Source organism: Sturnira hondurensis, unplaced genomic scaffold (assembly GCF_014824575.4).
Source record: "Sturnira hondurensis isolate 20B ecotype Veracruz unplaced genomic scaffold, ASM1482457v3 Scaffold0002597, whole genome shotgun sequence".
In the NCBI taxonomy this organism is placed as follows: domain Eukaryota; kingdom Metazoa; phylum Chordata; class Mammalia; order Chiroptera; family Phyllostomidae; genus Sturnira; species Sturnira hondurensis.
Window position 1 is genome coordinate 7,176,681 of NW_028075228.1, and position 19,598 is coordinate 7,196,278.

At 51.2% G+C, this 19,598-nt stretch overlaps 1 protein-coding gene across 2 annotated transcripts in view; it reads right to left on the reverse strand.

The window, feature by feature from the left end:
- PLCG2 (phospholipase C gamma 2) overlaps nt 1–19,598 on the reverse strand; it is a 146,670-nt gene that overhangs the window by 53,353 nt on the left and 73,719 nt on the right. For both annotated transcript variants that reach the window (XM_037040323.1, XM_037040324.1), the window contains exons 9-19: nt 19,066–19,138; nt 14,713–14,814; nt 13,929–14,047; nt 12,411–12,496; nt 10,834–10,954; nt 10,321–10,489; nt 7,179–7,283; nt 6,042–6,131; nt 5,324–5,499; nt 3,900–4,100; nt 2,836–2,955 (exon numbers count right to left, since the gene is read on the reverse strand). In XM_037040323.1, the coding sequence (XP_036896218.1) occupies nt 2,836–2,955; nt 3,900–4,100; nt 5,324–5,499; nt 6,042–6,131; nt 7,179–7,283; nt 10,321–10,489; nt 10,834–10,954; nt 12,411–12,496; nt 13,929–14,047; nt 14,713–14,814; nt 19,066–19,138 (1,362 nt within the window). The remainder of the gene's footprint in view (nt 1–2,835; nt 2,956–3,899; nt 4,101–5,323; nt 5,500–6,041; nt 6,132–7,178; nt 7,284–10,320; nt 10,490–10,833; nt 10,955–12,410; nt 12,497–13,928; nt 14,048–14,712; nt 14,815–19,065; nt 19,139–19,598) is intronic.

Below are 19,598 nucleotides of genomic sequence, written 5' to 3' on the forward strand. Positions count from 1 at the left end.
GGAAACACACCCAGAGGTCCAGTGCCTGCTCCCAGGGGCCAGAACCGCGCCCGGCCCAGCAGAGGCCCCCCACAAACATACGTACGGGGAGGAAAAGGGCCCCAGACCCGTGTCCTCCTCTGCTCGGAGCACATGCCCCTCCCCATCCCCCAGAGCCCCTACTCCCCGCCACCCTGCCTGACCTGTCTCGGTGGCCCTTGTCACACAACAGTGCAGTGGTCTGTTCCCGTGACTACCTTCCCAGAGGCAACGAGGGACAGCGACATCCACCCCACATCCTGACCAAGTGAGTTTGAAAAAGTATGTGTGCCCAGGACAGGAGGAGGTCTTATTTTTTTTTAATCCTTACCCAAAGATATGATCTTATTTTTAAAAATTATTGATCTGAGAGAGAGAGGAAGGGAAAGAGCAGAAAGGAAAACATTATTGTGAGAGAGAAACCGATCGGTTGCCTCCTGCATGTGCCCTAACGGGGGGGGGTGGCGGGGGGTGGGGGTCAAACCTGAAACTCAGATATATGCCCCGACTGGGGATCGAACTGACAACTTTCTGGTGTACAGGGTGACATTCCAACCCAACCGACTAAGCTACCCAGCGGGGGGAGAAGGGGTCATTTTTGACAGGTACAGTGACTGAGCGCCCCTGACAGGCCTGCAGCAAGTGAAAGCCAGACGCTCACCGTCTCACGCACTGGAAACAGCCTTCCCTATCCTCCTCTTCAAGACAGACCTGCTGGACCACACCTCCCTGACGGAGAGACTCACTCAGCCCACACTTCCTGACCACCTGCTGCCTCCCAGCCCACTGAGCCAGGAGAACACTGGTTAACGGCAAGGAACTCTTGAGAGTAAGATGACATCTCCCATCCCCACCAGACCGCTGGCTCCGTGAGAGCAAGAGCAGGCTATTTTTGCCACTCCTGTATTTCTGGAGCCCTACCCAGAAACTAGCACATAGTAGGTGCTCACTGAACATTTACTGATACCTTAAAATCAAAAACTTGGGCTTTTAGGGTGCCTCCAATCTCATAGGGACGACAGACATGGAGACAGGATGGTGAACACATATAAATCAGGCACCAATCTTCACCTACAAGGCTCCAGTGAACTGACCCCAACCCCACGGCTAGCGGAAGGTACCAATCAGCATCATGGCACCCAGCTCAAGCAGGGGCCGGTGCGGGTACATGACAGGACTCATCCTTTCTGCTGGACCCTGCCCTGGCCCCCCAGATAAAGCCGCCTGCGAATGAAGCCACGGAGAGAGCAGTATGGCACAGACAGCCTCCTGAGGACTTCTAGGTGGGGCCTGCACCCAAGCCTGTTGGAGCCTCTCAGCAGGTGGCCTGCGATCCCACCTATCTCGGTTGTTCGAGCCACTGAGTTTGGTGTCTGTCACTCACATCCAACAGCATCCTGACTGACCAGGCTGCAACGTGAACCCCAGCACCCAGCGTGGTGGCTGAAGCAGCAGATGCTCCATCAAGCCAGCCCGGTTCCCATCCAGGCAGAGGGGGCATCCCGATGAGCTTTGGGGAAAAGGACAGAGGGCAAGGCCAACGCCAAGAAGTACAGCACCTCCCTGCTGGCAGCACAAAACACAAAAGAGCCACGCTGGCCAGCACCAGCATACAGTAGGTCCTTGGTAAATGGCAGTGATAATGACAATCAGCCCCTACCCCTGACCCTCAACCACGCACACACACACGAAGGCAGCTTGGAGATGACTGACCGAGGAAACGGAAGCCTGGCAGAGGAACCCAGGGGGCGACCAGAGCAACAGGACTGGAAGGAACAGGGGTGGCCCGGGCACACTGGGCCTGGTAGCCTCCATCACCGCCCAAGAACACGGGCCCACTGCTACCACCTCCTCCCACATTCCGTAAGAAGCAACCCAAACTTCTAAGTGCAATTTCTCAGTTTTTAACATCTCCCTGCAGGCTGAGCAAAATAGCCACAGGCCCCATTTGATCCAGTTTGAAGGTCGCTTGCTTGAGACCTCACAGTGAAGAACACAGGCTTTGGAGGGGAGCAGACCCAAGTCGGAAATTCAGCTATGCCGTGTGGCTCCAGACAGCTCACTCTACCTCTCTGAGCCTCCATGTCCTTCCTTGTAAAACTAGATCTACCCCTCACCAGCTACAGTGAAGGACTCAACTGGATGAAGCCTCGAAGGCAGCCCAGTGTCTGGGACGTGAGTTAGGAACTCGTACATACAGTAGCCAGTCTTCTGTTAGCATCACCAAGAGTCCACTGGGGCTGGGTGGACGGAGGGGCAGCGTGATGAAGCGGGTCTGGACTCTACCTCCAACCCCTCACTGGTGGGAACTGAAGGAGTCCAGTGTTGTGGAGCGAATTCAAGTAGAGAAACACAGGCCTAGAGATGGTTAATCTATCTCTCACTGACAGTGCTGGGTGGCAAGTAAAGCTGGGAGGAAATCAGATCTGTAGCATCACTCATCTGGGCCACCAGTGATGCCTGGGTTTGAATCCCAGCCCCACTACTTACTGGCTGCATGTTTCAGCAAGTTACTCAACCTCTCTGTGCCTCAGTTTCCTCCTCTGAAAAATAACGATCGTGATCACAGATCGTTAAGAATACAGACCAGTGCCCAGCGCACTGAAAGCACATATTAATGTAGGCTGCTGCTGTTCTTATCATGGCTGTCATTATTGCTGGCCCTCTAGGGAGAGAACACTGAGCTAAATAAACTTCCACCTGCAGTTCCCTCTCTGTTCTCCATGCCTGGCCTTCCTGAGCCTCCTCAGGAGCACACACAGCAGGAGAAAGCATGCAACAGGCTCCATCCCCTCCTCCCCCACCCGCCATGCTTACCTGAAGGTGATGGCAAAGGAGTCGCTGCCTTCCCGCTTCCGGATGAGGAAGGCGCCATCCCGGGGAACTCTCATCAGCATGTCCTCCGCTTCTCCACGGCTCAGCCCGTCATAGTACCACCTGCAGCATAGAGCCGGGAACAGCCAGGTGAAGGGCCACCCACAGAGGAGGACATAACGCACCTGCGGATGCCCAAAGGCCCCAGAAACCACCATGGAAACCTGTGTGCCTTCCATCCAAAACGCCTCGGAAGAGCGCGTTTGTAAAAAGACCAAGATACAGCTTGGATGAAACATTCATCTCGTGCATCTGCTTGAAACATAAGAGAATAAACCAACCAATCTTTACCACCCCCACCCCGGCCCACCTCAGAACGGCCAGTACCAGGGTGGCACAGAGAGTCGGAGGCAGAGGCCACGGTGAATAGCATTGTAGGCAGGGGTTTCCTTTGTTTTGTTGCATACTTGCATACTTGTAAAGAAGTGAAATAACAAAACCTAAAACCCAATATTCTGTATGAATATGGACAAGAGAAATGAAAAATAAAGTTGCTGTAAGTTATGTGGCTTTCTCAGAAATGTGTAGTTGAACAGTTTCCTGTTTAAAAATTTTTGTATTTGTCTGCCTCCAGAATTGGTTAATCCTTTGCAAGGCATTATTGATATTCACTTTACCAGGTAAAAAAAATGAAGGAAAACCTTTATCATTATTTTTTTCCTTGTTCACTGCCAGGACAAACAGGAATGATCTTTGACAAGTAGAAAAACATCATTGGGCCAAAATTAATCTGAAATTATTTTGGACCAGTTCAGGGCTGTGAAGATAAAGCAGAAGAAAGGAAGGGAGAAGAAAGAAATGGGGCAAAAGTCAGGGTATCTGGAAAGGAATTTGGAAACTGGCCACCCTGGGAACTTAAAGGGACCCCAGAGGAATTTGGGGCCCTGCACACCCACAAGGAAGGCTTTTAAGGAAATTGATGACCGATTGATGACCTCAATCGGCAGGTGTGTCTGCACCCAGCTAAACCCACGGATGTGCTGCCCCAGGAGCCTGGGCTCACGTACGGCTTTGACTCATGGGGGTTGGGGTTGGGCACGGGGTCAGTGAGCCGCAGCTCGAACTCGGCGCAGCGCAGGTGCGTCCCGCGGTAGTACTGGATGAGGGCGTAGATGCTGGGGAACATGAGGTTGTCAGTCAGGTAGTACTTCATGACCCCATCCTCCATGGTGGAGCGGATTCTGCAGTGCTGGACCCGGCCTGACCGCCTGTGGAGAGAGGGGCAACATCAGTGCGCAGGCCGTACCTGGGCATCAGAGAACACAGGTTGGAGCCAGAAGCGCAGCCTGGGGCCCTGACATGGGGACACTAGGTGTGGTGGCACAGGCCTCCCTCTGTCCCTAGAGCAGAACCCAGGCTTTAGCACAGGCTGGTCCTTTTCTAGATTCCAGAATATTCTATCTCCCTCTTCCATCCACTCCCCCCTTTTACCTACATACTCCTACTCTGGAGCCAGAAGACCCAGGTTCAGATTCTGACCCTGCCACATGAGCTGTCCTCTCTGAGCCTCTGTATCATTATCCTAGTGGCCGAGGACAGTGATAGTATCCACAGCAGAGGGCTGTCCGGAGAGACCCCACACAAAACGCATCTGGAATGCTGGCTGGCACGTGGCACGAATGTGCTAGCTATCAGAGTTGTTTGTATTTTATTATAATTTTTATCCTTTGAGTCTCAATTTAAACACCACTTCTTTCAGGAAGTCTTCCCTCACCATCACCCTCCTCCCCGCCAACAGACCCTCATAACATCGTGCATCTTTCTCACTGCACTTAGCACAACTGCCATCATGCATCGTTTGGTGATTGATCTTTCATTGCCCATCTTCCCCACCAGACTAATCTCCATCAGGACTCAGACCCCGCCTGCCTGATCACTGCTGAAGCACAGTGCCTACCACAGAGCAAGCTCTGGATAAACGTCCTTTAATGAATGAAGGCACAGATGAACGAGCGAGTGAATGAGTGAATGCATGAGTGAATGAGAAAACTTATGACAGCTCGACAAGACTGCTTTTACAGTGTCTGTTTTAGAGACAAGGAGAGGGAGAGTCCAGGAGGCTGAGAACGCCTAGGTTCATTCCACCTGACCCAGGGCTGGGACTAGGGGAAGGTGAGTGAGGCCACATCGTCTTAAGTGCGGAATCAGATCCTGTTTTTATTAAAAATGTTGATATTTTCTTCTTTGCCATTTCTTTACATTACTTTTGATTTTTCTAAATATTGCATTGAAATGTCACTAATTGTGATTACCAAGTTTTTGGGCCTCACCCACCACACCCAAGCCCTGCCCACACCGCTCACTAAATGAAGTCTGGGTTCTGGGGCAGGCCTGCCCATGGCTGGTCTGAACTGCCACTACTCGCCACCCAGCCCCCCATCCACCCCGCTGCAAGCAGGTGGCAGGCACGCCTGGGGCAGAGGGCCATTACCAGAAGGACAAGGTGTAGTCATTGGGGAACCTCTCGCTCTCCCGCACCAAGAAGGTCCCATCCTTGCCCCCCATCTCGGAGCAGTACTCCTGCAGCAGCTTCTCAGCACTCGTCCTCTTCTCCACCTTCTTGTGGAACCACTTCTCTCCAAAATGCAGCTCGGTGGGGGGCGTATCCTGGGCCACAGAGAGAGGAGAGTTTCTGAAAACTAGGCCAGACCCTCTGCATCGGGAGACTGGTCCCTCTTCCCGCACTGGTTCGGGTTCTAAAAACAGACAGGCTGGCCTCAGCCTGCCTTCATCCCAAGACGTCTGGGAAGACAGTTTCCACTGGCCTCACCTGCCCGCTAACCTACTCTAGACAGCCCCCATCTGTGGTAGCCTCCTGAGACAAGGGTAAGGGATCCCCAGTGGAGCCCTCCTGCTATGGCAGAGGAAGTCTGAGAGCCATGCCCCGGGCGCGACACTCAAGAAACAGCACCAAGGATGGCCAGCAGCCTGAAGGGAAAGCTGGAGACCAGGCCAGGGCATGGGGCCAGAGAAAACACTGAAGCCCTAGTTTTCTCCAGGGAGCACACACCCTTCAGACCCTTCAGAGAACAGGAATATGACCATTGAATCTCATTGGTTAAGCCCTAGGCCAGTCAGCCAATCAGAGAAGAGCCAGGGAGGCCTTAGTACCCAAAGAGATGAGAGGAGCCATCTAGGTCTCCACCTACCTGGGGCACTTCTTCTTCCATGGTCTGTTCAATGTCATCACTGAAGGACAGCTTGGCATCGGCGATGGCGCAATAGTGCCGAGTCCATTTCTAGAAAGTGCAGCCAGCATTAACTTGTCCCCAAAGTTTCTACCCCCTCAACTCAGGGGCCCAGAGTCCCTGCCTGGCAGCATCACCCTGGCATTACCTTGGGACTTGCCTTTCCCACCTTCATAGACATTGATGGTGGTTCCATAAAATTCAACCCCCTTTGAGACACATCTTTTAAAACATCTATTTATCTGGAGTTCCCTTTGGCATTTTCAGAACTTTTCTATTCAGTGTATCCAAGGGTAGATATGACACAATACCAAATTTCTATTTCATATTTAACTTGACACCGTTATGAATGATGGGATTGTTTTTATGTCCTCACAACTTTTTCTTTTTTTTTTATGACTGTCTTTTTCCATTTCATTCACTTTTTAAGACTTGCAGGATTTCTTAGCCAGTTTGTTTAGAGACCCTTTCTTCCACATCTCACTGTGACTCACTTCTCTTTAAATCTTAACCATTTTTAACGTTTATTTCTAGGACGTAAGAATAGACACATAAAAATATACTCAAGTGGATTTGCATGGTAGATTAAGGGATACGAGAAGTGGTGTGAGGGCTCAAATTGCCTCTTCTCATCGGGACACGAGGATGCCTGTGGAACCGTCTCCAATTGGAAGAGACCAGGGAGTTAGGGCAACAAAGGGCCTTGTTGCAGCCAGACTTGGTTCTTGGACCAGAAAAAGGACATTGGTGGACAAATCGGTGCTGTTGGAATAAGGCCTGTGAATGAGTTGGTACTGTGCCGATGTTAACTTCCTGGTTACAGTCATCACACTCTGATGTGTAGGATGTTAGTATCTGGGGAATCTGGGTGCAGGGTATATCCTGTGTGGGGGGGTGGGAGTGTAAGTATACAGTATGTTATACTGAATACAAAATTACTTCAAAACAAAACATTAAAAACGTAAAAGAAAAATAAAGCTTCATTATAATGATAATCGCTTGGGTCAAAATGGGAGGAAGGCAGGAGCATTCCCCAAGCCGTCCAGCAGGCCTTGGAGACACTCAAGGCCTGGGAAGGGGTGGGGGCGAGGGACTCACCTGGTCGATGGAGTCCCACATGTACAGTTCGCCCTGCTGCTTGTGCTCATCTTTCTTGTCCTCCATGTCGACGTCGACGTCGCCTCGGGGGCCCAGCTTCTTATGCTGAGGGGGAAGAGTACAGATCGCCTGTCCCCCTCAAGACCCCAGCCTAGCACGTTGGTGCCAGCAGGCGTCCGTCTGCAGCACCACACAGCGCCTTCACACTGCCTGTCCTGCCGACCTGGCTCCTCTCTCACGACACCAGCTCTGCACTCGGTGTCACCTCCTCAGAGAGCTTTCCTCAGCTACTTGATCTGAAAACCTCCCTTCCCACCCCTTCATCTACTCTCTAGCCCTTGGGAGTTATTCTTCATACTCTCAGTCTATGTGTTTCCATGTGTCTACCAGTTTGCCTTCTATCTTCCCTGCTAGAATGTAGGTCCCAGGAGGATCACGCAAGTGGACCATTCGAAATGGTTAAAGGTTCCTGGGACTTTGTTTCATTCCCTGTTAAATCTCCTGTGGTAGCTTAGCAGTGAATAAGAGCAAAATAAATACTCGGTGAGTCCAGGACACCACCCACGTGCCGGGCATTCTCCAGTCCGGCGGGCACGGGGCCTGCAGGGCAGCGGAAGGCCCACGGAGGATGGGGAGGGAGGACACTTGGTGCAAACAGCACTGCTGCTGCGTTGTCAGCTGTGTGACCCGGGGCAGGTGGCCACACTTCTCTGAGCCTCCCACTGCCCATCCATAAGACTAACATGATGATGGCAAGACGCTCACCTGGGTGAGTGCCGGCCGACCACCCACCTAGACAAGCATTTGTAAATCCCAGGCAGTGGTGGCCTGGTGAAGAGAGTTCAGGATAGGGGGTCACCCTACCAGCTGTGTACCCTTGGTCGCGTGACAATCTCTTTCTCAGTCTCAGTAACTTGCTCTGTCAACTGGGTGTAATGACATCCCAGTGGGTTCCTGTAAGCCAAGGGGCATATGAGACACCTGTGAATAGCAAAGCATGACAGAGGAGTCTGGCTGGCACAGCGCTGAATTATCTCTGGCAGGGACTGAGACTAACCTTGGCTGAGTCAGTCACTTAACCCCCGCACCTCAGCGCCCACACCCACAAAGTGGGCCGGGGGCCCGGGTGAGCCTTGCAGGGTTATGATAGAATGTGTCCAGCCCAGGACTGGTGTGTGGCACACACTGATCGTGTCATGAAGGAATAGGATGGGGTGAGCCATGAAATACCCCAACTGGGGCAGTGATTGTTCTAAAAGGGGACTTCACGCCCTAAAACGAGAGTGGGAAATCCCTGGGGACACGCAGAGAGCTGTCCTAACAGAAACAGAGGGCAGTGTCAAATGAGCTGGGAGCAGAAATGCCATGAGGTCCCCTGAAGACTCAGTGACCGAATGCCTGAGAAGCTGTGGACCCTCCTGGCCTCAGCTCCTGTTCTGCCTTCCCTTGGTGTCTCAGAGAAAAGTGCCCCAGGATCTTAGCCAAATCTTCCAAATACGCTGGTGCTTTTAGACCTGCGGGCACCAATGCCCCCTCACACTGTTGGGTATTACTTGTTGATGGGCTGGTCTCCCCACTAGACCATGACCTCCTGGCACACAGGGACTGTCCCCAGTGTATCTGCCTAATAAACACCTACCCATCCTTTCAGATGAGCCTGCTGTGGTCAATGAAATCCATCTTGCTCCCACTACTGGCTGCCCAACTAGAGACTACATATCCCAGGCTCCCTTGCAGGTGGTATGGTCATGTGACCAGGTTCTTGTGCATTGAACAGGGCAGGCTGGGACGTGCACAGCTGACCGTACACGGTTACCGGAATTCGCTGCCCTGGACCCCAGCACATTCCCCTTCCTGAGAGCTGGGGCTCTGCCTCGCACACCAGGGCGGTGCCCTCAGGCAGAGCCTCTGCCATCCGTGCCTTGGACTCCCTTGAAGCCTGAGAGAAGACTGAGGACCCCTTTCTTTGCATGTTTATAATGTACAAGGTTATAAGACAGCCCTGACCAGTGCGGCTCCATTGGTTGGGCATCGTTCTGTAAGCAAAAGGTCACCAGTTCGATTTCCAGTCAGGGCACACACCTGGGTTGCAGGTTCAGGTCCCAATCAGGGCACACGTGTGAGAGGCAAATCGATCAGTGTCTCTCTCTCACATCCATGTTTCTCTCCCTCTCTTTCTCCCTCCCTTCCCCTTGCTCTAAAAACACACAAATAAAAAATTTTAAAAACGATTATGAGAAACTATGTTGAAATACAATTACTAGTATATTAAATAAAAAATACTTGCAATATAAAAAATATGTGCTTTCTTTATTAATCTTATATTAAGATCTAGAGGCAGCTCTAATAACTACCATAACTTCAAAGTGGTGATGAGCCCAACGTTACTCAGAAACATTTGCAGTAGCTGTGACTGTGATATGAAAATATCCATGATTTCTGCCGGCAGCAAAGCCCCGAGTGGGTTGTTACCAATATTCATAATGGAAGGAGGTGTTAAGTTTTACCTATAGGTTAATAAAGAGGCAACATTTTCCCCAAGTTCACATGTCACCCCTCCTGAGTTCTATCTGTGGATCCCTTGGGGACTGTGGAACCCCAGCTGAAAGCCTTTCCCTAGGAGACTGTAGAACAGGACCTGGGGTCCCTGGATGACCCTGCGGGCCAGACTTTAGAGCTTCCAAAACACTCTCCTTCAGATGAGAAAGATATAAACCCTTATATGCTTCAAGCCACCATATGCCAGGTTTCTCTCTCCTGGTCGCACAGCTGCCCAGTGTCACCCTGTCTGTGGCATCCCTGGCACTCTTAAGCATGGCAATCACTCACCTCCCCATAGCACCTGGCACACCACCCATGAGTGTATGCAGCCCTTTTGGAGCAACTGCTCACCTCCAGTCCACCTCCCACACTAGACTGCGAGCTCCCGAGGGCAAGAGCACCCCTAGCACCTCGCACGGGACTTGGAAAGGGGCGTGGTGAAGGTCCGCCCAAAGAATGAACGAGTGAATAGTTACATAGCACTGCAATGGCGCGGGTGCAGTTCTAAGCACAGTGGCATGAGGCAGGGCAGTGGGACCTGGAGCCTAGCGCTGAGCCTCTGGCTCCCCTGAATAAATGACAGTAGCCCAAGCCTGCCTACCTTGATGATGATCTTTTCCCGCAGCTGGCTGGGCGAGGGCAGCTGGTCAGCACTGGCCTCTGTGGGCTTCATCAGCAGCAGGTCACCAAACACCTCCTTGAACACTCTGGCCATGTAGCGCTGCTGTTCCACGCCACAGTGCTCCTCGATGGACAGGACCACAGGGAAGCTGCAGGAGGCAGGGGCAAGGAGGCAGGCCCTCCGTGTGAGCCAGCCCAGCAGAGGGGCAGGTGGACTCAGCGTGGGGAAGCTGAAGTCACTGAAGAGCAACATGGTTTCCCAGTGCCAATCTCCTCCAGGCTCTGAAACAAGTCAGTGACTTGTGCTCTTGGCCTGTAGGGGGCGCCATCACTCAGCCGAGGACTTCGGAGTGACTTAAGATGAAATACTGGCTGGTATATTTGTGTCTCTGTGCGTGCCTGAGGGTAGGGATAGGGAGGGGTGTCTGTCTGTGTGTTCCACCTTAGCTGTCTTTCCCTTACAGGTGAACCACCTAGAAATCAGACAACTGACCTTGAGGTGACAAAGGCATGGTCTTTGATGGCCTGCACGACGTCATCAAACTTGATCTTGGTGGTCCGTGTCCAACCGTGGTAGATGATGGGCTTCCCGTCAGGCCCGTCCCAGCAGTCCACTGCGGGGAGAAACATGTGGCCTCACCACCGGTCCACCACTTGCCACCTCACAAGTCCACTGACAGCAGAGACATGCCCGGTCAACTAGAGATCAGCCCTTACCTCCCCCCCCTCCCCCCCCCCCGTGCGCCAGCTCAGTTACTAGAACATGGGGACAAACCTAATAATTGCACTTAGGGGCCACCGCCATGAGGACAGGTGTCACCTGTGTAGTTAGAGGAAAATTCTGGTTGTTTAAATAAAGGTCCCTTTGTCATTCAATACATTTGTCAAAAAGAAACTATTTTAAATGTTTCTCTTCTAAAAAGATATTTACATTGTGTTTTATTTTCTGATTTTACTCGTCTGAATCTTGGCTTGCTTTTTCTGCTGGTAGAAATAACATGCAGCGATGTGAAAATTTATTCTGAAAGGTTCGGAGAAAAATATTCAGACAGAACTGGATTATGTAGGAGGCGAGCACCCCTGTACGTCATCCCCCAGGGTAACGGGAGCGACAGTTTGACAGTGTCAAACTTCATTTTCTCACATTTGCTCTTTCCCGAGAGGGGAAAAAAGTATAAAATAGGCAATACTCTGTGGGAATAAGTGCTGTTAAAGTCTGATACCATGATACTTTTCTTAAAATAAAGTTGGAGCCTAAACCACCGATTAGCCTTTTCCCAGCCTAACACACCTACGAGCCTCTGGCAGTCGAGTGAGGCCAGGGAGTAGGAGATGAGGAGACGGGAGGAAGCCGCTGGACCCTGGGCATGTCCAGGTGCCTGGAATCACCTGTCCTGGGGCGTATGTGAGCAACCGTGACAAGAATGATCAGGACGGCATCCAGGGCTGGGCCAGCTGCTAACGCTCCAGGGGCATTCATATGCCTTCCTCTAAAAAAATGTCCTGAAGGGAACTGAGGGAGAACAGAAGGCCAATAAAGCCATCTTTGGTGCCAGCCTCCCAGGCCTTCCATTGTATGATGCCACATCCAAAGATGTAAACGTCAGGACGCCATCTAGATGGGTTTGGGGCCCCACCCCGGCCAGGCTCCACACCACCCCGGTGATGGGGACAGTTTTCTTCTGGGGAGAGGTCCCTGCCACTGATGGCCACACCCCTTACCGCAGATGCTACAAGCACTGGTGTCTCCCTTAGCCTGTCCCACCCACCCCCACTATTCACCTTTAAAACCAAAAGAGCATTTAACTGCAGGCGGCAGGGGTTGGCCAGCTCAACAGCAGGGACTCCATTGTGCCTACCCAGTAGAGGGGTAGGTGGGCTCAGTAAGGGGGAGCAGAGGTCACTGAACAGCCAATAGCTTCACCGGCCAGCCTCCCCCAGGCTGTGGGACCAGAGAGCAACTGGGGCTCTTGGCCTGTAGGGGGCGCCAACACTCAGCTGAGAAATTGGTAGGGACAATGAGCCATTGTTAGAGGAGGGTGTTCTCTCCACCAGGAAAAGGCTACTCACGCTCAATGCAGCGGCAGCCCATGCGCAAACAGCGGATGTATGCCTCTGTGGACGACTCACTCCGCAGCTGGTCACCTGTGAGGTACCTGAAGGAGAGAAGGCAGGCCTGCGGGAGGGGTCCATGGGGAACCTCTCAGCCCAAGCCCCGAAAGGCCTGAGTTCCTCCTGGCTAGAAAGACCCAGGGCTAGGATCTGGGCCGGAAACTTGCCATCGTGTGGCCACACCTTAGACTCAGGCCACAATCACAGGATGTGAACAGTAACCACCTTGGTAATTCATGCGTCGGGTTGAGACCATGTCTTCTTTTGAGAACTGGGTCAAAGGGTGTCAGGAGTGAGATTTACGGCACATGATAAATGAGCAACTCTCCCCTGGCTGCCCACTGGCCCTCTGTCTAAACAGGGCAGAGACGGCCCATCATTTTGATATCGAGGAATCGGGCACTGAATAAGTGATCAGCAACTACTGGTGGGATTTACTATGTTGTGAACTACATGCATCAGACATAAAAATCTGTATTTTTATGCACTCTCCTCTTCCTCATGTTCCCCTGTAAGAGTTTATGTTCTTTAATTGTCTTCCGGGTTTGGCAGAATTCACCACTCTAAGACAAACTCTTACCCCAATGGATATAGTAGGGAAGAGAGAAACATGAAACCAATTTGCCCCTGAAATGTCTTTAGCTTCCAAAATGGCTGGAGATAAGCTCAAGGGCCTGGCCAACCCCTGCCTGGAATGGCTCTTGGGAAAGCACCAACCCACAGCTCCTGGGTGCCTATGAGCCGAGGCCTTCACCCTCTCACCGTATAAGGCAGACTAAATACTGGAACTTAAGTGCAATGTCGTTTCTCTCTTCCGGTCTATTTTCTTTTTTGCAGTCAGGGTAATCTTCCAAAGATGTAAATTTCAGCATGTTGTTCTCTGGCTTAAAAGCCATCAGTGGTTCCCACTAGCCCCTGTTGTCACTTAAAGATTCCACTCAAGCTGACCCCTCCAGCCTTCCCTCCTGCCACACAACACCTCCTCCCCCACCCTGGATTCCACAGTCTAGTATTAACAGACCCCTCTCAGTTCCTTCTGCCCCTGGACCTTTGCACATGCGGCCCCTCTGTCTAAAACCCTCTTTCTCACTTCACCACCTGCTCTCCCCTCACCAACTCCTGTTCTTTGTTAAGAGTCAAAGGAGGTCTCTTCCCCTCCAAGCACATGGGAACAGTGCTGTTCTGTCCTGCCCTGTTTACTGCTACATCCCCAGTACCCAGTAAGCACAGGGGAGGCAGTAAATACCAGTTCAACAACCCATTCAATTGCTACTCTGAGATGCCCAAACTGTGAAAACACTAGCTTTGCTGACTGATTTTTCAGGGCCACAGAAAAAGGATGACCCTTGTAATGCCACCCCTTCTGCACAGTGTGGCCCTGCACTCTGCCCACAGGCTTTGCCAAAGCAGTGCACTGGGATGCCCACCATATCACCGGTCACCCGCAACCCCTCCCAGGCTGGTGGCGAGACTCACGTGTTATGTGATGAGGAGATCCAGTAATGAGACAAGGGGTTGTTCATGTCCTGCATGTCCACCACGTCATACTTCTCATCCCAAATGCTGTTCTCCCGTGAAAACAGGTACGTGAGGAACTAGTGGGGTCACACACAGAGAGACAGGATCACCACGATGAAGACAAGCACGGGTGGTAGCTGGTTCTTTCAGGTCTGTGCGGCACAGGGAAATGGTAGCTCGGGTACAGCAGGTGGTCTCCAGGTTTCCCCGCAGAAACTCACGGGACAGGCTGTACTGACACAGGTTTCACTTACGATGTTTCCTTTTTAACGTGCGCCCTAAAATATGCTACAAGAATATGTGCTTCCCGTGTATCATAGGTTTTAAGGTATAATAATACCAGAAGCATCTGTGAAACCACCAACTTGATAAACAAGACATTAACAGTATCGTAGCATTTAAAAGGCAGGAAATGTAATATCCCAATTGGAAGGTTGAGTGACACTGGAGTAACACTCTGCTTTCTGAGAACGACGCTGCAGGGCACGGGAGCTGCCAGTTCTCCTCAGCCTCACCTCCCCTGCTGCCTCACTCACAGCCAAGCGCAACTGTTAACAACAGCTCACAGGAACCCCCCAAACCTTTGAATTCGGTGTGCCCACCATGCTCTCCCCAGCAGCAAACGCCCTCTGGTGGTAAAAGCAAGAAACGCACTCAGGAAACAAGGTCAATGAGACAAGGACGAGGGAAAGACTGGAAGAAAACCAGGGCTTGTGGAACAGCTCACAAGAAGCCCACTCACCTCGTCAACAAATAGGAAGGGCTCCGCAGTTTCCCTCATCGTGTCGTCGATAAACTTTGTCATCCTCTTGCGGACTCTGTTCAGATCCTGAGCCCAGAGCTCCTTAGAATGACAAAGAGAACAAGAAATCACCAAAAAGAGTACTGGCAAAAAAGTTATATCCGACCATCAGGGTGACTTGCCTGGTGGACCCTGGGCAAGCCACGTACCCCCTCTAAACCTCCTCATCCACTCCATGGGAATAACAACACCCGTGCACAGTTTCTGTGAGAACGTGTAATATAAAGTAACTTCATTGTTTTCCTCTCCAAACCCCACAACCTCAAGTATTCACCAGGCAAAGGGAGAAAACAGGACCCACAGACTCAACTTTGGCTAATGCTTTCTGGATTCAGAATATTCTAAAGCCTCTACCTTTAAGAATAATAAAAACAAATGTGCAACTGAATGTGTGCAACTGGATGGGCGTGTGGTTGCATGGGGAGAGGCAGAGCAGGGCGCATGAAAGAAAGAAACACTTAAGGACAGACACAAATGAGGTGGTGGAGACAGGGCCTCCCGGGCGGGTGGCTGCGCACGAACAACGGGCCTCCCTGTTCAGTCTTGCAAATCTACTTGTATAAGGGACACAAAACAGCTAGGAGACTAGGGAACTGCCTGTTCATTTGAATACAGAGGTGTGGGAATCTTTGAATACTAGAATGTGACACTCAATGCAGGGCATGTCATGCAAAGGCCTGGCCAGGCTCTGATGTCCCCAAAAGGCCAGAAACTTCCTCCTTCCTTCTACAAAGCTTTCTCATGAAAAGCATGGGTACTTAGCTGACATAGCCTGGATCTTAATGACTCCCAATAAGGAATCTTCTGCCTACCCTGGCCAATGTGGCTCAGCTGGTTGGAGCATCATCCCCTAGACCAAAAGGTTGCAGGTTCAATTCCTGGATGGGGCACAAACCTAGGTTGTGGGTTCCATTCCTAGTCTGGGCGCTTACAAGAAGGCAACCAATCGATGTTTCTCTTCACACTGATGTTCTTTCTCTCTCTCTCTCTCTCTCAAAGCAATGCAAAAATGTCCTCAGGGGAGGATAAAAAAGAAACTTTCTGCCTGAAGTTCAAAATAGAAACTGGGGGTTAAAAAACACACCTACTTGGTATGGGGTATTGTGCTAGGACTCCACACCAATGGAAATAAGAATGACGGGGACAGGAGTAGGACGTGTTGAGGGCGGTCACACTGGGTGCAGACTGCACACCAGGCTCTGCACTAAATCTTTTCCATGTAGTGGCTTCCTGCAAACCACACAGCCCCAGGAGGCACATATTAGTTTCGTTACATAAATGGGGGAACTGAGGTGTCAGGTGATTAACTAAAATGACTTGACCCAACATTGAGCTTGAGACCAACTCAGGCACATCAGTTTTGAGGTCTTCATCTTAACTCCCTTTCTACAGAGTGACCCATCCCTGCCAGGGCTGGACTTGAGTGTACTTAACCAGTCCCCTGCTGGAGATTTAGGTCTGTTCCAAGTTTTCAACACCACTGAAAATGTTGTCATTATCACTTTAGGATAAGTTTCTAGGAGGGCAATTATTTAATCAAAGTATATACCCTTTTTTTAAAGTTTTCATTTTAATTGCGTATTGCCTAAGTGCTTTCTAGGAAAAGTTGTACCAATTGGCACACCAAGTGCTACAGTGATTACCCCACATATGAGCGCCCATCACACCAATCAAATGTCCTAGATGGCTGGCGGCTGGCTCCATTCATGCCGTCACCTCACAGAGCACTGGGCACATGGGACCTTAAGAGTCAGCCAGGCTGTCACACAGATGCTCATGGGCTGTCTCACATGTGAAGAGCTCCTGCAATTTGCTCCTGGTCCATGTCCCTGATCTCTGAGGTCAATCCAGTGAAGGGGCCAGGGCAGTGGAGGGAGCCTGTCACTCTCCCCTGTGATAAAATTAAGCAGCACCAGCTGGTGGATTCTGGGATATAAGGCTCCTTGTCCCCAGCAGGTTAGCCATGTAACTGCTGACAAGAAGACAATTCTGAGATGTCCTAAATTAAATTACCCCAGACTAGAGTTAACACAAGGAAGGGACAAGAGAGGTTAATCGGTTAACTGCAGGGCAAAACCAACGAAAGACTGCTTGCATCCTGAGTGTATGTTGGAACCTCGAACTTAATTAACGTCCAGGTGGCTATTTCCACAATTATCTAAAGAGGACAGCCAGGTGCCACTCACCACCAGGTGCCACTGACCACCAGGCACCTCTGCTTCTTGCTTACAGATGAACGTCCTGGGCTGCTGCCCACCACCAACCCGAAGGCGCACACACCTCTTCCTTTCGGACCCGGCCCCTACCCCAGAACAAGCCCTCTTCACCTTCTCCCACCCCCTTAACTGTAGCCAGTGGAAATTCTTTCAGAGCAACTTCGATCCTTCTTCCCCACGCTGTTTCCACAGAACAGCTCATCAGCTCCGGACCGTGGACGTTTGTCCCCACCAGCCCCGCTGCTGGTGGTGCGGACTGGATGTCCCAGGACCTGGTCCTTTCCTGACCAGCGTTTGAACAAACCCTGTCTTTCAGAAAAGCTTTGGCCATGAACTTTTTCCCCTTGGTTTAACATTTCAATAGCTCCCTACTGAAGTGAGCAATTCAGTGCAAGGAAGAGTATGGCGAAAAGAAAAAACCACACGCCTCTCTCTCTCTGCTTCACTGTATTGGCAGTGCAGTACTGAGCGTATAATTGTGCCAAAGAGAACTGATTTATCCCCGCTCATTTTACTTCCCCGTCGTGGTAGCTCAGGCTGAGCAAAAAAAATCCTTCTCTTGATCAGTCACATTCAGCCCCCACATGGAGAAAGCATGACACCTCATCTCCTCGGTCACCATTCACCGTGTTCCGGCAGCTAGCACCACCGCGGGGCCTCCGTGCGGCTGACCTGCGCAGAGTGCGTGCTGTGTGTCTGTTCATTACTTTCTCTACAACCAAAGGAACTGAACATGGGCTGTGCATTGGATGACATGAAGAAATTAGTGTTCACTGTGCAAGGTATAATAGGAGTGGCACACTTTTTTTTTTTAAAGAAAAAGAAGTCCATGTCGTAAGAGAGGCATGCTGACTTTTAACAAGTGAGATGATACATGACTTCATGATACATTACAGTTTACTTTAGAACTTCCCAGCAAAGAAACAGAGAAGGGGGAAAGGGAAGGGAGACCCAGCAGTGTGAGATGCAGGACAGATGTACTAAAATTGGCAAATGCTCATAATTTTTAAATTGGAGTGATGGGTATATGGTGGTTCAATGCCAGCCTGGCTACTTCTGGGCATGTTTAAAACATTCTGAAATGCAAAGATTTTTAAAATACAAATTAACTGAATATTGTTATGAACCTAAAACTGCGCTTTAAAAAGTCTATTAAAAAACAAGAAACTAGATAAAGAGACAATGTAAATGAAACTTCAGTGGTATAAATACAACACTGAAACAGACATGTAACTGTGTATATAGATGCACATACACACACACAAAGCTCGATACAACGTTCGGACCCCCACGGTCCTGAGAGGTGGGGCTCTCATCCCCATTTAAAGAGAAAACTAGGGCACAGGAAGGTCAAACTACCTGCCCAAGGTCACATAGCTAGTAAGAGGATCTCAGTCTTAAGTTTTTCAACTGGGTAGTATTAACACTTGGAGCAGAATAATTCCTTGCTGTGGGAGGCTTGACCTGTGCATTTTAGGATGCTGAGTGAGCAGCCTCTCTGGTCTGTACCTACTACACGCCATTAGCACCCCGAGATGTGGTAACCAAAACTGTCTCCAGATATGCCCTGGGTGGCAGAACCACCCAGTGGAAAGCTGCTGCCCAGCACCAGACTTGGACTCCGCCACCAGCGTGCAGCCCGTATGTAAGCACTCCCAGAGGCCTCTCACATGTCACCTGTTGAAGGACAGCTATGCTACCATACCCCCCAAGGACCGGGCAGGCTCACTGCCTTAGTCACATCCTCCATTGGCCAGAGTTGGCTTCCTGAGGAAGTGACACCTAAGCTGAGCCAGGAGAAGCAGCAGAAGCCAGCCAGGTGAGGACACCCCTGCCTGTAGGCTGTTGCCCTGCCTGTCTGCCTTGGAGAACTCTCACCCTCGCCCTTCCTCAGTTTGTGCCTTGAGAAGGAGCAACCCTGAGGCTATTCTCATTCCAGAGTCGGTGACAGCAAAGTGGCATTGGTCAGGGAGACTACAACAGTTTCATGGTTACAGGCAGCCAGGCGAAGGCAGGTGGTAAAGTGGTAAGAAACCACACAGGTAGCTCCCCCACCCCCACCCTTGTGTTCTCTCACCTGCTGCTCATGTAAGAGAAACCGCTGGAAGTCGTGCAGGTGAACAGCGGAGGCGTCCGGCCGGTCAGTGTTCCTGCCCTCGGGGAAAGAGGGGGTGTTCAGAAAGGCACACACCTCAATAGTCAAGAGGCCATTCCTGCCAGCAGGCAACCTGCCACCTGGACACCCTGCAGGACCCTCCTCAGTGCCAGGCACAGGCTTGGCAATGGGAAGACAAGGGTGACCTACATGACCTTCCTAACCTACAACAATTCCAAGAGGACATGGAACCCCAGAAGGCAGCCCAGTTCAGCTGCTCTTAGGTGGCTCCCGTGCCGGAGAAGCAGGAGGGAGGGCATGGACTTGCGTGTGTGACGTGGATGCTTGGGTGGGCTGGTGTGGATGGCACTCTAGGGGAGCTGGAGAAGTGACTGGGGCCACATCAAAGTGTCCCCTCAGAAGCCACCATCCAGAGTTTGTTCTGAAGCAGAGTGGGGGCCAGATGAAGCCCTTCCCAGACTCTGGGTGGATGGGACAATCAGCTGGACCATGCA